General features: G+C 39.9%; 1 protein-coding gene across 2 annotated transcripts in view; it reads right to left on the reverse strand.

The window, feature by feature from the left end:
- Positions 1 to 14,864, reverse strand: part of LOC111875556 (protein FAM166B) — a 29,463-nt gene extending 14,599 nt beyond the window's left edge. The window contains exons 1-2 of one of the 2 annotated variants that reach the window (XM_023871894.2): positions 14,763 to 14,844; positions 13,071 to 13,266 (exon numbers count right to left, since the gene is read on the reverse strand). In XM_023871894.2, the coding sequence (XP_023727662.1) occupies positions 13,071 to 13,141 (71 nt within the window). In that variant the 5' untranslated portion in view covers positions 13,142 to 13,266; positions 14,763 to 14,844. Of the gene's footprint in view, positions 1 to 13,070; positions 13,267 to 14,762 lie in introns of both variants that reach the window. The other variant, XM_023871902.2, reaches the window with a different exon arrangement.
- Between the last annotated feature and the right edge of the window lie 614 nt (positions 14,865 to 15,478).

Below are 15,478 nucleotides of genomic sequence, written 5' to 3' on the forward strand. Positions count from 1 at the left end.
CGTAAGGCTGACAACCTTATCGCCATCTTTGAGCCGACTGTCTAGAAAATGTGGGACCCTCAAAATCTCACAACCCTATGGGTCTTCATGGCCTGTTACAAGGATAGCTTTACTTTTACTTTTTTTAGTAGGTACAGCTACTGCCTATTGGCTGGACAGCCTAGGGATGGATTTTGAATCCCGGCAGGGTCAAGAATTTTCTCCTCTCCAAATCGTCCATACCGGTTCTGGAGTCCACCCAGCCTCCTATCCAACGGATACCGAGGATAAAGTGGCCGTGGCGTGAAGCTGGCCATTCACTTCCAATTAGTGCCGAGGTCAGTAAATAGATTTATACATCTACTCCCGCATATGCCTTCATGGCGCAGGACCTAGTTATTTAAGCACAGGGGCAACTTCATCTTCTTACGTTATTTTCAACCTGCTTTATATTGTCAAATACTAGCACAGGCCTACTATTCTGAGGACAACATTTTCGCTTTAGAGTGTCATAACTGATCAGTTTGATGACAATACTGGTAATCGTAGCCCATGTGCAACTGACAGAGCATAGATCTACAGTTGATTTTCATCACTCGTAAAATCAATAGTTCTAAATGACCTAGCACTGTGGTAGTAGAATAGCAGAATCGCAACGTTCAAAGCCACTAATGTCAGTGCCTTCCATTTGATACGACCCTGAGCCTCTTCGGCCCATTGTCATTCCTCATGACCTACTTCCTTACGATGCATCACAAAGTTAAACTCCCATTCCCTCCCTTCATTTTCCATCAGTATTACCCACAAAAATTAGCTATGTGTTTCTTGCTTTCCCAGATTTGCCCACAGGTCCAGCCCGCAGTATCTTCAGAGAATTTATTATGCTAACAGTATTAGGTCGTTTCTTTGATCTGGAGCACCACGAGTATAATTGGAGCAAACAGTTGTTCTGTGTAAGAGATTATTAAAGCCGTCCGGTGTGATTGATAAATGTTGTGTTTTTTAATCTTTCGTCCTTACATGTTTCGGTCGGAGCGATCATCTTCAGAAGGACATATAAATACATAAGGGAACTATTAATACGATGTCATAAATATAACATATTGTCCTGTAACCATTACTACGATGTACATGAATTTGTTAAAATATTTACAAAAGAACTCCGTGGTCTGTAGTCCGCAAGCGAACTGTACCGACCGTGCGATCGCCGCTTGTCGGCGAAGTTACTGGCAACTTTCGCAGATAGTGTGTCTCACATGGTCAGGGCAACGGTTCCCCCACGGCCGTTAATCTCGGTTTTCTAGACTGGAACAGCTATTTCCTTGCAATAGCTCTGAATTATCCTCACGAGGCTGAGTGGACTCCATTCCAGGACCACTACTTCCCAGAAAATCTGGTAGCGTCGGGAATCTAACCCGGGACCTCTGGATCTGTAGGCAGGAACTCTGACCACTAGACCACAGAGACGGTTTAAAACATTTATAAATTATTATAATTAGTCTATTTACAAATTATTGCTTAAAAACTTTTTGTTAAAATGTAGAACCAATTTCGTTCGTGTCCTTTTTACTTCTCTTTAAAGGAAGATGGGTGTCTCCCGCGTCGTGGTTCTGTTGTTTGAAGAATAGGACTCTTTAGTGTTGTTGTCTAGTTGTTCTACCCATGCTGTGTTGTTGTTATTGTTCTGCATGTAAAATTATGACATGAAACTCTATATTTACAACCTATTTATTTGACCGTCAAGACACAGCATATATAGAACTTCAAGGACAATGCTCAGTCCTTGAAGTTCTATATATGCTGCGTTGTGACGGTCAAATAAAGAGGTTGTATATATTGTAACACGGCAGGATGCACGAAATGAAAATTATAAACTCTATATTGGTAAAGATACTATAATACGTTTATAGACTATACACTCGAAACAAAATATATATAAAAAATATACAAAAGAGGGCCCTGGTTGCTCGTGTTACAGAAGCTGCAACGAAGAAACTGTTTACGAAGCCAAATCGAAGTACAGTTGTTGGTGGGAAAGAAAAATAGCCCTATCGATTCACCGCCACATAGGTTCATAGCTGCAACTGCAAGACACAAAGGATGAAATTTACGAACTGAATAACCATTGTGGCGCCTTAGCTGTCCTCTTATTTACGTGTATTTATTCATCTATTTTATCGAAACTCATTAAGACAGTGTGTTATATATAAAATACATGTTTCCGTTTTTTCTACAACTACTGTTCGAACGAATTTCTTTCCAATAAATAATAAGCGAGTTAACGCTCGACATGCCTGAAGAAACACATGAAAGTCGTCACGTAAAGTGTTCGATATTATCACTCGATTTTAGCCCAAAACTGGATTGTAATGATAAATTCCAATATTACCTACGGAAATACGTTGAACCGTTCTTGAATTTTCACATACGGACGGACATTTATATTTTTTCAAAAGCGCCAAAGAGATACAAAATATAACTGTTGCAAATGTATTGATTCTTTATCTACGTGTATTTTCCACTGCATGAAGTCTGTAGCATTTAATAATGATCTGTGAATAGGTTACAATGCGACATACGTTTCAGTGGCTAATATGAAGTGTCCTTTCCGAGTTTGGGAAAATCTTCGTAAAGCCTCAGTCAGGATAGACGGTATCCGGGACGAGATTCGAATCCCGGACCTCAGAATTAAGAAGACTGCTAACCACCCGACAGAGAAATCTGGTAACTGCAAATTTAATGCTCAGATTAGACAAGCTAAAGGGAATTCAAGATTAAACTTCTGTCCATCTCAAGCAAAATCGAGACTTGTCATGCAACACAGGCTATTGTGTGCCTGCCCAACTTAGTTTCTGAAACAGTCTGGCAGTATGAGGTTTCTGCTTTTCTCTTGTTCACATGTTTGAGAGAACTGACGTCGATACTATTGTCTTCGAGACATGCATCGATAAGAACACCGAGAATACTCTGCTTACGTTTCCACCACAGATAATTCTGGTGCAACAACTTTGCACTTGAGAGGCCGAAGAAGGCATTAAATTTACATGCACGTAAGTGTGGAGCAAGTAACGTGTCTATGTATAAACTGTCGTATCAATTCCTGTCAAACACAACACTCCACCAAATAACTCACTCGTACTGTATTGTGTAAAACTGAGTTTTATTGGTCTAGATTCTAGAATACGGTGTCGCTATATTTCGGCTCACTGAGCCATCATCAGGCGATATAAGTAACAAGTCTTATTACCATCGAATTGAAAATTATATATGGATCGTGAAAGGACACGGATTAAGAAACACAACGGAATTTAGCTGTAGAATTAGAGAAACGTAGGAACACTAAACTCCTTGGCTGCCCTAAGAAGGAAATAGAGATTTTACATTCCTGCTTGAGAGGCTCTAAGAATCGGTTAAAGTTAAGTTAAAGTTCTTGAAGTTTTCTCACTACCACAAGAAATATGGCGGTGTCGTAGGCCCATTTTAATATAGGTTGTCACCAAGACCGCTTTCTTGTTCTTCCTTTCTGCATAATCGTTCATAAACCATCCTGCACGCAGAATACATAATCCTAGACGGCTGAAAACTTCCTTAAATTAATCAAGAGTCGATAGATGCAAATCTAATTTCATGGGAGTTCTAGAGGGGGTAATAATAGAAAGAAACTTAGAAAATATCTTGTAGGGTTATTTGTTTAATTGGTTCAAATCGATGGCTACTGGATGATTTTGATGGAGTTCCAGTTCCACAATAAGGAATATTTGGCTACACGTTACTACAGGAGGGCCTATATATCACTGAATTTGTTATGTACTAAGTTAATTGCTTACATGGCTGGCATTTCATTTAGAAATGAGGGGATCTGCCTATTCAAAATCCAACATATAATATAAAATATTGAACAAATTCAAAATACAAGTTTCAAGAACATCTTCTAAATAAGCCAATTTTTCATGAAAATAACAAAAGATGAAGACAGATGGATTATTCACAGAATTACTGGGGTTTTTTACCTTTTCAATCGTCTGGAATTCTAGGTAATAGAGGGCACGACGTTTCGGAAACTGGATCTGTTTCCGTCTTTAGGTGAGAAAGGAAGACATCTACTCAGTTGGGCCCCTTAGAAAGAGCTAATCTCAATCATAGATCCAGTTTCCGAAACGTCTTGTCCTCTATTACCTAGAATTCAGGATGATGGAAAAAGTCCAAAACCACAGTAATTCTGTGTCATCCACCATCGCCAGACCCCTTTAGAATCTAGATGGTTTATTACTTGTAGCTCCCCATATCGGCCGAATCAGCATCCATGTTAATCGTAGCATTAACCTCAACTATGCGTATATCGCTCTATTTTTTTTTTCTGTGGCGCTACAGCCCCAATTTGGGCCTAGGCCTACCTCTATAAAACTCTCCGTTTCACTTCGGGTTACTAGATCTTACACATGCGGTAGGACTCCTTGGGCGAGTGATCAGCTCCTCGCAAGGCCTCTACTTGTAGACAAACACAAAAAACGCACACAAGCATCCATGCCCTGAGTGGGATTTGAACCCACGATCCCGGCTTCTGAGCGAGCGAAGACAGTGCATGCCTTAGACCGCTCGGCTACCGTGACCGGCATTTCGCTCTATAGGCATACTGTATTTCAGCCAGAATTATTAGAGCTTCACCACATAGAGAGGCGTAACAAAATATATTGGAATCTTCTGGTAACCAATTGGTTATTTAGCCCTTCCCACTTCATTATTACTGTGAATGTAACAATAACCGTTACTTTACGAGTAGTATGACAGTCGTACTAGGCGAAGTATCTCCAAACGCATCATACCGGCCGTCGCGGTCTTGTGGATGCCATTTGCTTCGTATTCGGGAGGTCTTGGGTTCAAATCTCGACCAGAATATCGATTATGTTGACTGAACTTTTTCGTGGTTTTCATAATTCCATCCAGCGAATGCCTGATATTACATCGAACTATACCGCAAATACTACCTCCCATATCAGTTCCAAATTATTAATCACTAACCACCTTATCATACAATGTTATAGCATATGAACTATTGAAAGTGTCGTTAAATAGGACATAACACGTATACACTTCACTGGAACACCATTATATTTAAACCGCTAGAGGCAACGTAGCCTTGCGTGCAATTTTCTGATTGAAGTGGGGAACCTGTTCTCTGTTCATTGATCGAGACACCTGCGTGCAACTGCCCTAAACAAAGTGGTTCACAAAATACAACTGCTGAAAGAATCGATAGAAATAAACGAACCACCAATGTAATTACTGACAAATGTGAGGTTATAAAAATGGCGTGGCAAGATGTGCCTGTTACGCGATGTGTATGCAATGAGATATGTAGTGTGTATCTGTTCATATGTCATAGTCCTATCTCCGGAACTACTACACGGATATTAGATGAAATTGTTGGGGGGGGGGTATATTAACAGTTGTGGGGAGAACTTAATTTTAGTTAGTACAGGCTCCTTCAGTATAGCGACTACATCTTAAGCTACGGTCTGAACTACCAATTATTTACGTTCGATACATGAGAAGAAGCAAATTTTCCTCCCTTCTTCATAGTGTCCAGACCAAGTTCTTGATTTCGTCCAACCTCCTGTTCAATAGATACGGGTCCTTTTCCCCCGAGATAAAGCTGCTGGGGCGAGGAGCTGACCGCTCAACTCCTCCGAGTGCCCTCATATATTTTCACAATGTGTTTAATTAAGAAGGGGCACGCGGTAGCATAGTTGGTTGAGACAATATGCTACAGCCGGAAGTTCGCGGGTTCGATTCCCGATGTTACAGGATTTCTTAATTGACCTAACCCTTCCAGCTGCATTGTTGCCATGAGGTCTACTCAGAGTCTAACAGAAATGATACCAGGAATCCTTATGGGGTTAAAGGGCGGACGACGCGTAAGGCTGACAACCTCACTGTCACCTGTGAGCCGATTGTGTAGAAAATGTGGAAGCCTCGACGTCTCACAACCCTATGGGCCTACATGGCTTTTTACATGGATAGCTTTACCTTTCATTAATTAGGCACAGCGACAACTTCAACCCTTCAAGAAGACAATCTTCACAATCACAAAATTAAATAATTTACCTCTGCAGCTTTACTTTTCCATGATGGTGAAACTAAATATTTATTGATTTTTCAAGCACCGACCATCTTTCAAAAACAGGTACATTGTCTAAAGTACTGATCTTACGATCTAAATGTTTATCTGAAATATTCTATGACATGATGAATGTTAACTAAATACGACAGAAAATAAATAACAGTGGATTGCGTGGCACAAGGAGATATTTACATTTGTATGTATTCAAATGGGACATGTTATATGAAGTTTATACATTTTGGCGAATCGAACTAAATGAGAGGCATATAAAGATAATCTGCATAGAAGACCCTTGTTTATAAAGTCCTAACCTTATATTCAGATACACACTTGAAGTGTCCACAAGTTTAGTACACGCGTTTTATATAGGGAATCCTGTTATCTTTTGCGCAACTAAAATTACACTATTACAAGATACTTTGAATATGGCTGATAATTGCAACTTTGTGACTTAAGTTATTATGTAATAGAAATTATCTTCAGGCTATTGCCACAGTTGTCCTTTGGTTTACCGCTTGAAGGTTAACTTGTACTTCATGTCTTTACACAACCACATTTGCCTGTAGTTCAGTGCTTCATAAGGCACCGGGTAGCCATAAAATTGATCGAAATTAATGTTAGTAGCTACTACAGCGACAGCGTCTCCTTTAGAGCTATATCCATGGCTACTGCCTTACTTTCGGCTACCAATTGTGAATTATAAAACACGTCATTTTCTCAGTGACAACGATATAAAACTATCAGATTTATTCACGATCGAAATCAACAATGCTTAGGTCCGAATATTACAAGAAAGTAATTCAGGCATCATATTTACTCATCTCTTAGTGTCTAGCGATATTTTAGTTTCATGACATCACTTACCAGAAGATAATAATTTTCTTAATTTAACTTCATTTATTCAGGTCCGTCACACTAGATAAATATTATAGAATGATTTAACAACACCGTCCAATGTGACTCAAATTTATATTTATATGAATGCCTTTACATGTTTCGGTCAGTTATGACCATCTTTAGAAGGCATGACAACAAGTTTAGGAAACTGCTGTTGTATTGATCGTAGTACATCAAGTTGAATCAAAGTTTTGTATAAAGATTTTAATTAAGATATAATCTGGTCGAGTTAAAAACATTAAAACTTTTAATATTTAAAATCTGAAACAGTTAAAGTTCGTGTCTTCGTTCCTCTTCTGTCAACTGGAGATTGGAGTATTATTGCCGTCCTTTAGAGGTCCGGGCCGTCCGGGAAGTGTTGTTTTCCCCTTTTTATATAGTCGGTTGAGAACGTTAAGAATCTATGTTGTTGAACTGCTTCTCCTATCGCTCAACACACAGCAAGAGGAGAAGCAGCTCAACACACAGCAAGAGGAGAAGCAGCTCAGCAACACTGCAAATTCTTAACCAGCTGTATAAAAAGGAGAGAACAACACTACCCGGACCTATAACCCCAGTCTCCCGTTGATAGAAGAAGCACGAAGACACGAACCTTAGCGGTTCCAGATTTTAATTTTTAATAATTTTAATATTTTTTAACTCGACCACATTTTATCTTAATTCAGATCTTTATATAAAACTTTGATCCAACTTGATGTACTATGATCAATGTAACAGCAGTTTCCTAAACTTGTCATGCCTTCTAAAGATGGTCATAACTGACCGAAACATGTAAAGGCAGTCATATAAATATATATTTCAGTCACATTGGACTGTGTTGTCAAATCATTCTGTGTTATTTTTATTTTGTGCTTTTAATGAGTTTAATGTTTAACGAGATTGTTTAAAGATGTTTCTTCAACTTCGGAGTTTACACAGGATTGAATTACGAACAAAGATAATCAGAGAAAATATTTAGGAAACGGCGAATGTGGCATATTTGAGTGTGTTGTACCAACGAATGTATGGAAGGGCAGAACAGCGTCATAAGGAAACCCAACCAGGATAGCGGGTAAGCCGGCAGAGATTTGGGTACGTCTGATTAACATGTAAACACAAGCTACGAGCCTTTAGGCCTGCTGCTGAATTCTGGTCTGAGCCAGATAATTCGGTCCGCATATCTAAACCATATTTGAAACCAATTTCAACGTTATTGTCCTGCTTTCGTTTAGGCTTGCTAGGTGGTCTCTTCTCTTTAGGTTTTCCGACTACAATTTTGTATGCATCTCTAATGTACCCATATATGCTACATCATCCTCTTTGATTTGATCACTCTAACAATACATAGTGAAGCGGGCAAATAATGAAGCTGTCATTGCGTAGTCTGCATCCTCCTACTTTCTATCTCTTGCGCTCAAATAATTTCATCGGCAATTTGTTTGCGAATCATTCAGTCATATTGGCCTCTTAAAGTGAGACCAAGTTGCGAACCCATACAAAAGCCGGCAAATTAGAGTTCTGTGTGTATTTTAATTTGCAGGTATTTAGTTAGGAAAGGAGAAGACGCTACTAAACTGGATGGTAATAAACATTCGTTAAATTGTATTTGTTCTTAATTATTTTGTGTTTGTAATCTTGATTCATAACTTGTACTTTTCACCAAGTATTGCTAGGATGACCAGGTCAAGGAAAATGAAATGTGCTGAACATATAGCATGGATGAGGGATAAAAGGAATGCACATCTTGGTGGGAAAGCCAGAAGTAGAGAGATCACTACAAAGATTTAGGTTTGGGTGGGTGGATAATATTAAAATGGATCTTAAAGAAATAAAATTGGGTGTATTGAATGGATTGCTCTGGCTCGGGATAGAGACCAGTGGAGGGCTCTTGTGAACAAGGTAATAAACCTTCGGGTTCCATAAAATATTAGAAAGCCCTCGAGTAACTGCACAACTGGCGGCTTCTCAGGAAGGGCTCAACTCCATGGAGTTAGTTGTAATTCTGATTTGTTAATATCGTTCCCAAATATTTGAGCTTTGTAGCATTCCCAGTGAATTCATTCGCTTATACTAAGTACAAATCTGTTGTGAGGAACAGACTTCATAATCCTAAGCTTCCTTCACTTAGATTTTTATAAATTCGTAATAACTGGTGGCAGTCAACGAAAGTATAATTTTATCATCGGAAAAGCGCAAGAAATTTCATGCAACGAGAGCTTTACTGATTCTCCGATGCAAGAAACAGACCTATCTCTTCAATAAGTTCTTCCTCAGCAACTCGTAATCTTCTTGTCGTGTTTATGAATATCATTATGAATTTTCTAATCATTTTGGTAATTCCTTAGCTATGTTTAGCATACACGTCATCTACGCTGTTTACACTGAAACAGACAACGAAATTATCGAAGGCATATTTTGGGGAAATCTTGGAATCTTAAGAGCTGTACTTAATTCACTATACGTAAACAAATGGTGATTACTCAGGCCGCGCTATAGCTCAAGCGGTTAGTCGCTGGCTTTCCACCTCGGCGGCCCGGGTTCGATCCCAGGTCTGGTCAAGTGGGGTTTGTGGTGGACAAAGTGGCGCTTAGGCAGATTTTCTCCGAGTACTTCGGTTTCCCCTGCCAATCTTCATTCCACCAATTGCTCCACAATCACCCTCACCTATCATCTGGGGCTGGTACAATAGGCCAGAAGTGGCCGCAGTACAAGGGACTTAGTCCCACCCCACTAGCAATAAAAAAATTGTGATTATTTTTTTCATACTTCCAACGTCTTCAATGGGCCATATTTTGATTTATCTAGTAAAATATCATAATGTTGTGTCTATAATTAAACCTTTGTTTTGTATAGATGTGAAAAACTTGGCGTCTCACATTAAGAAACCAATTGTGATTGTTAACAGAGCGGTGAACAAATTGCTTGGACCTAAGATGGAGGAGCCGGTCACGGTAGCCGAGCGGTCTAAGGCATGTACTGTCTTCGCTCGCTTGGAAACTGGGATCGTGGGTTCGAATCCCACTCAGGGCATGGATGTTCAGTTTGTGTGTGTGCGTTTTTCTGTGTTTTTGTACATGTAGAGGCCTTGCGGCGAGCTGATCACCCGCCCAAAGGGGTCCTACCGAATGTGTAAGATCTAGAAAAACCGAAGTGAACGGAGAAGTTCATGGAGGTAGGCCTAGGCCCACTGGGGCTCTAGTGCCAAGGGAAAAAAGAAAAGATGGAGGAAGTAATAAAACGATAGCAAAAAATACTTAATGAGGAACTTGGTGTTTGTGAGTTGAGCTTCTCACGATGGAGACTATGAAGATTACTCTTCTGAGATGTGACGCCGTGTAGTCTGTCAGATCTTGCCAAGCTATCGAAGGAATATGCTGTCTTTATTTTCAGAGTAAGAAAGACTCTGTTGCCCTAAAGAAAGAGACAGTGTCTGCAAAGATCTGCAGATTTACATGTCATCACATTACAGAATGCAGAAATGTTTGTGCAACTTGTGCACTTCATCGAGTGTTAACAGGGTGATCAGAGTGAGATGGCATGCAGCACAGATGGCACAAATAAGTAATGCTTACAGAATATTTGTCGAAAAATCTGAAGTGAATACACCGCTTGAGAAATCTAGGCATAGATAATATTAAAATTGGCCTTAAGGAATATGATATGAGCTTGTAGAGTGAATTCATCTCACTCGCTACAAAGACAGAGTTTTGTGAACACGATAATGAAACTTCGAGTTCCAAAGAAGTTCGGAACTTTCTCTAGCAACTGAGAAAATTTCAACGTCTCAGGGACCCTCTACCGATTAGTGTTAGTCAGCGAATTGGTCGCGCTATAGCTCAAGCGGTTAGTTGCTGGTTTCCCACCGCGGCGGCCCGGGTTCGATCCCGGTTCTGGTCAAGTGGGATTTGTGGTGGACAAAGTGGCGCTGGGGCGGGTTTTCTCCGAGTACTTCGGTTTCCCCTGCTAATCTTCATTCCGCCAAATTCTCCATCATCATAATCACCCGGGACAGGCTACAATAGGCCAATCAGTGGCCGCCATGCCGAGTGCACTCAGTTGGACTCCACCCCCAACTAAGCGAATTTAAAAAGAAAATTAAAAATTTTAGTCAGCGATTTAAGTTATTTTGAAGCAGGCAGTACACATACTATTTCGTTATAAAGGTCTAGCGCTAGCTGAAATCTGTACGTAACTAATCACCGCGTCATGATGATGAAGGCTACTGCCACGAGTTTAGCCATTACATTTAAAAATTCATGAAAGTTATCTCTTTGAACCATTTTGTTTAGGTTATAAATTATTTCAAGAGTAATGAAAATTTCAAGACAACCAACCCCAGTCACAATAAAGATACACCAAAAACAACTTGAGAATGTGAAATGTTTTAAATATTTGGGTAGCTTTTTAACAGATGATGGAAGGTGTACTAGTGAAATTAAATCCAGAATTGCCATGGCAAAAGCTTCATTTAGCAAGAAGAAGAATNAACGGAAGGCTAATTGGATTGGTCATGTGTTACGCAGAAACTGCCTTCTAAAAGAAGTTATCGAAGGAAAGATAGAGGGGCGGATAGAAGTGACAAGAAGACGTAAGAAGATGCTGGATGACCTTGGGAACAGAAGAGGATACTGTCATTTGAAGGAGAAAGCTCTAGATCGCATTAAGTGGAGGAATTGTTTTGGAAGAGACTGTGGACCTGTCGTCTGACAGATTACTGATAATGATGATAAATTATTTAAATGCGTCTACGGAAATATCGCTCAGCACCATCTATTAATAGGGTTCAATATTCAGAGAAGAAGTTACGAACATTGCATTTCATTCAGTATTATCCTCGTCGAGAATCGAATCCCAGCCTTCCAGCCCGTAGCCTCTCTCTATACAGACTTCTTCTACCTTAATATCAATGTGCATAATATACATAAGAGTTACAGCCTGCATTTAAAATATTTACTTTCTACTTTACGTTTTACAATCCACAACACAGAGGCAACGCATGGATGGAATATAATCCACGATCCGTTGCATACAACAGGTATCTCCTGCATATAGTACTTCACGGTCCGTAACATACAGGCAAGGCTTCATAATTCAAAACATGAACGCATGGGCACAGACTGAATATAATTCGCGATCAATAACAAACATTCAACAGTAAATGGACGATGTAACAGTAAATGTCGTACGTTCTAAATTTTATTTTAACTGCATTAATTTATATTCCACATTTCATAAAATTAAGAGTATTTACTGTTCGTGAAATGAACCCAGTGATTGAATTTCTTTACATAAAAAGCATTTATATAAATAGGAAAATTCACAGTAAGACAGCGAAGAAACCCGAGGTAAAGTAAAATTTTCCCAGTGCTTAACTAATCAAGCACTACGCCACGAAGACGTATGGGGGAGTGGATGTATAGATCCATATTTTCTTGACCTCGACATTTGTTGGAGTTGAGTTGTCAGCTTCACTCTCCGGCTGCTTTACCCCCGGGAAAGAGTCCCCAGTACCCATTGTATAGGAGGTTGGGTGAACACCACAGCAGGTCTGGACGACATGGAGGAGTAAAAATTCTTGACCCTATGGGACTCGAACTCCGATCCCTCGGTCGTCCAGCCCGTAGCCAGTCGCTATATCTCAGAGAAGAAACCCGATATAAAAAGCAAAATAAATAAATAAAGGTATCCCTATAACAGGCCGTTGAGGCCCATAGGGTTGTGAGATATTGAGGCTCCCACATTTTCTAGACAATCGGCTCATAGATGGCGGTAAGGTTGTCAGCCCTACGAGCCGGCCACCCTTTACCCCCAAGAACATTCCAAGAATATTCCTGGTACTCATCTCTGTTAGAGGCTGAGTCGACCCCAGGGCCGTAGTGCGGCTGGAAGGACTAGATAAATTGAAAATATCAAATGACCTCATTGGGATTCGATCCTGCGACCTTCCGGCTTGTAGCAAAGTGCCTCAACTAACTTCGCTACCGCGTGCCCAGAAGAAAACCGCTATTAACTAAAATTATACTAATTCATTAACTGACTGACGTGCGCCGCTGTCAATGAGGAATCTAAGTACTTATAAACAGTTTTCTCTTACCCAGGAATGAGGCAACCGTAGGGCACAGTCATGAAAGAATTATGCTTCGGCGCTGGATAATCCACAAACATACTAACAACATCTGTCTACACGAGAGTCTTGTAGCAAACTGAGACGCCTGCCGTGACTCGGCTCCGTGAGGGACGGCTGTCAGGTAGCGCGATGTGCTCACTCTTCAGCCATTTCAATGAACAATCTACGAACATGTTTCAAGTTACAAATCTCTTGGGCAATTCTGGTTCTGAAATCTTATCGTGCAAGGGGACACGAAGCGTTTTGGACCAAACTCAGACTCGCATAAAAATTTGGAGCAATAATTCTCAATTTTAAAAATATTTTTGACTTCATATTATTATTAATGTTATTAATAATCATAATGCGTTATTTTATTACTTTCTTTACACTGCAGTTATTTATATGAATACTTCACATTTTATATGCTTTATTACCATTTTTTCTTCTTCTCGTCTTGCAAACCAAATATGTTGAAATTGACACTGGATTCAATTAAATAAATATTTTTTTATTATTATTATTGCTAGTGGGGTGGGACTAAGTCCCTTGCACTGAGGCCATTTCTGGCCTATTGTACCAGCCCCAGATTATAGGTGAGGGTGATTGTGGAGCAGGTGGTGGAATGAAGATTCGCAGGGGAAACCGAAGTACTCGGAGAAAACCTGCCTAAGCGCCACTTTGTCAACCACAAATCCAACTTGACCAGACCCGGGATAGAATCCGGGCCGCCATGGTGGGAAGCCAGCGACTAACCGCTTGAGCTATGGCGCAGCCCTAATAAGAAAGTAAATAAACATGTAAATGAATTTTTTTTTTGTTAATATACTTAAAACATGGAATAACATTTTCTATCTGTACTGTAAACAACACAACCATCCACTTCACTACGCTGTTGAACTTTATGTTCCCCTTGCCGCAGTTCGGCCAAGCAGAACCAAGAAGTGCAGGTGTCGATGTGTATGGTTCAGTGCTTCATACAGCAGTAGCAAAAATTCGCGATAAAAAATTACTTCTTGTTTTTTCCCCAACTTCTTCGTTTGAGAAAAAAGACGCTGAGCAGAACATTAAGACGTAAGTGAAAGGCCGTACAAGCCTACAGGTGGCTGGAGAAAAGTGCAAGTCAAGGAACTTTTCAACTTGCACTTTTCCGTAAATATTAGGTTAAGGTGATCAAATAAAGGAGGATTAGCTGGATGCGACATAAAGCACGCACGGGGAAAGATGATATGCATACAAAATTGTAGTCGGAAACTATGAGGAGAAGTAGCCACCAGGGGAACGTATGTATAGATGAGATAATAATATAAAAATGAATCTTAAAGAAATATTATATGAAGGTGTGAACTGGGTTCAACAGGCGCTAGTGGCGTGCTCTCGTGAACGCGGTAATATACAGTAGGGTTTATTAAAGGATGGGAAATTTCTTAAAAACTTGAGTGACCGGATGCGTTGACAAATAAACAAATCTCCTGATGGAATCTAACCCTTGTCATTCAGCCAATATGTGTGATAAAATGTTTTGATTATCTGGGTTTTGGAACGTACCCCGTAATGGAATCCTGTTACTATCCAAAGCCAGTATGACATTTATCGCTTGAAATTAGTGTTTTTTTCACGTCTACAAAATTTTATCGTGCATTGTGAAATAAACGATTATACCTCTGAACGAGTTCTTACCCTGGAATGACACGATTTTCTGTCTGCTTCAGGAAATCGGATAGTTCCTTCGGCGGCAAATCAAGAAACATGACGTCACAAAACGAGGTTCTTGATCGTTCTAGGCTTCTAGATGGACTAATGTTAAGAAAACGTAGATTCGTTTTGGTTGCGCTAATATGACGCAGGCGCAGTAAACTTGCACGCTACATTTAAGTCCGCGACATGGGTTGGTCCCAAGATATTGAATTGCTGTCTCCTTTAGGTTATACTCGAACGGCGTAAAGGTACAGGAGCTGTACAAAAATTCAGCCGTCCCTCTCAGCTATGCCTTAACTTCTGTTCAGAGCACTGTGATAGTCGGATACACGAACTGTTAGTTTTTCTTCGCTTGCTGACACAATTTGAGATACAGAACAATTATACTGCCAAAAGTACTGTAGAATTTAGGAGATTTGTTGAATACTACTGGCAACTACAAATGATACACATACAAGTATTATTTTATACTTTAGATCCTGTTTTTAACTTACTTTCCTGTCTCAAGGGAAATAGGATAGGCTTGCAAGGAAGTGTGTATGGGTCCCTTAACTTTTCGAACTGACGATTCTTAGAAACTGTGAAATGAATGTTATGCTATTAAATATCAATTACTCAGCAATAATTAATGGAAGAGGGGTAGGAATATATTTAAGGGAAGAAAGGTTTAGGGCTGAAAATTGACGTCCATAATCATA

This window comes from Cryptotermes secundus, unplaced genomic scaffold, assembly GCF_002891405.2.
Source record: "Cryptotermes secundus unplaced genomic scaffold, Csec_1.0 scaffold1069, whole genome shotgun sequence".
NCBI lineage: Eukaryota > Metazoa > Arthropoda > Insecta > Blattodea > Kalotermitidae > Cryptotermes > Cryptotermes secundus.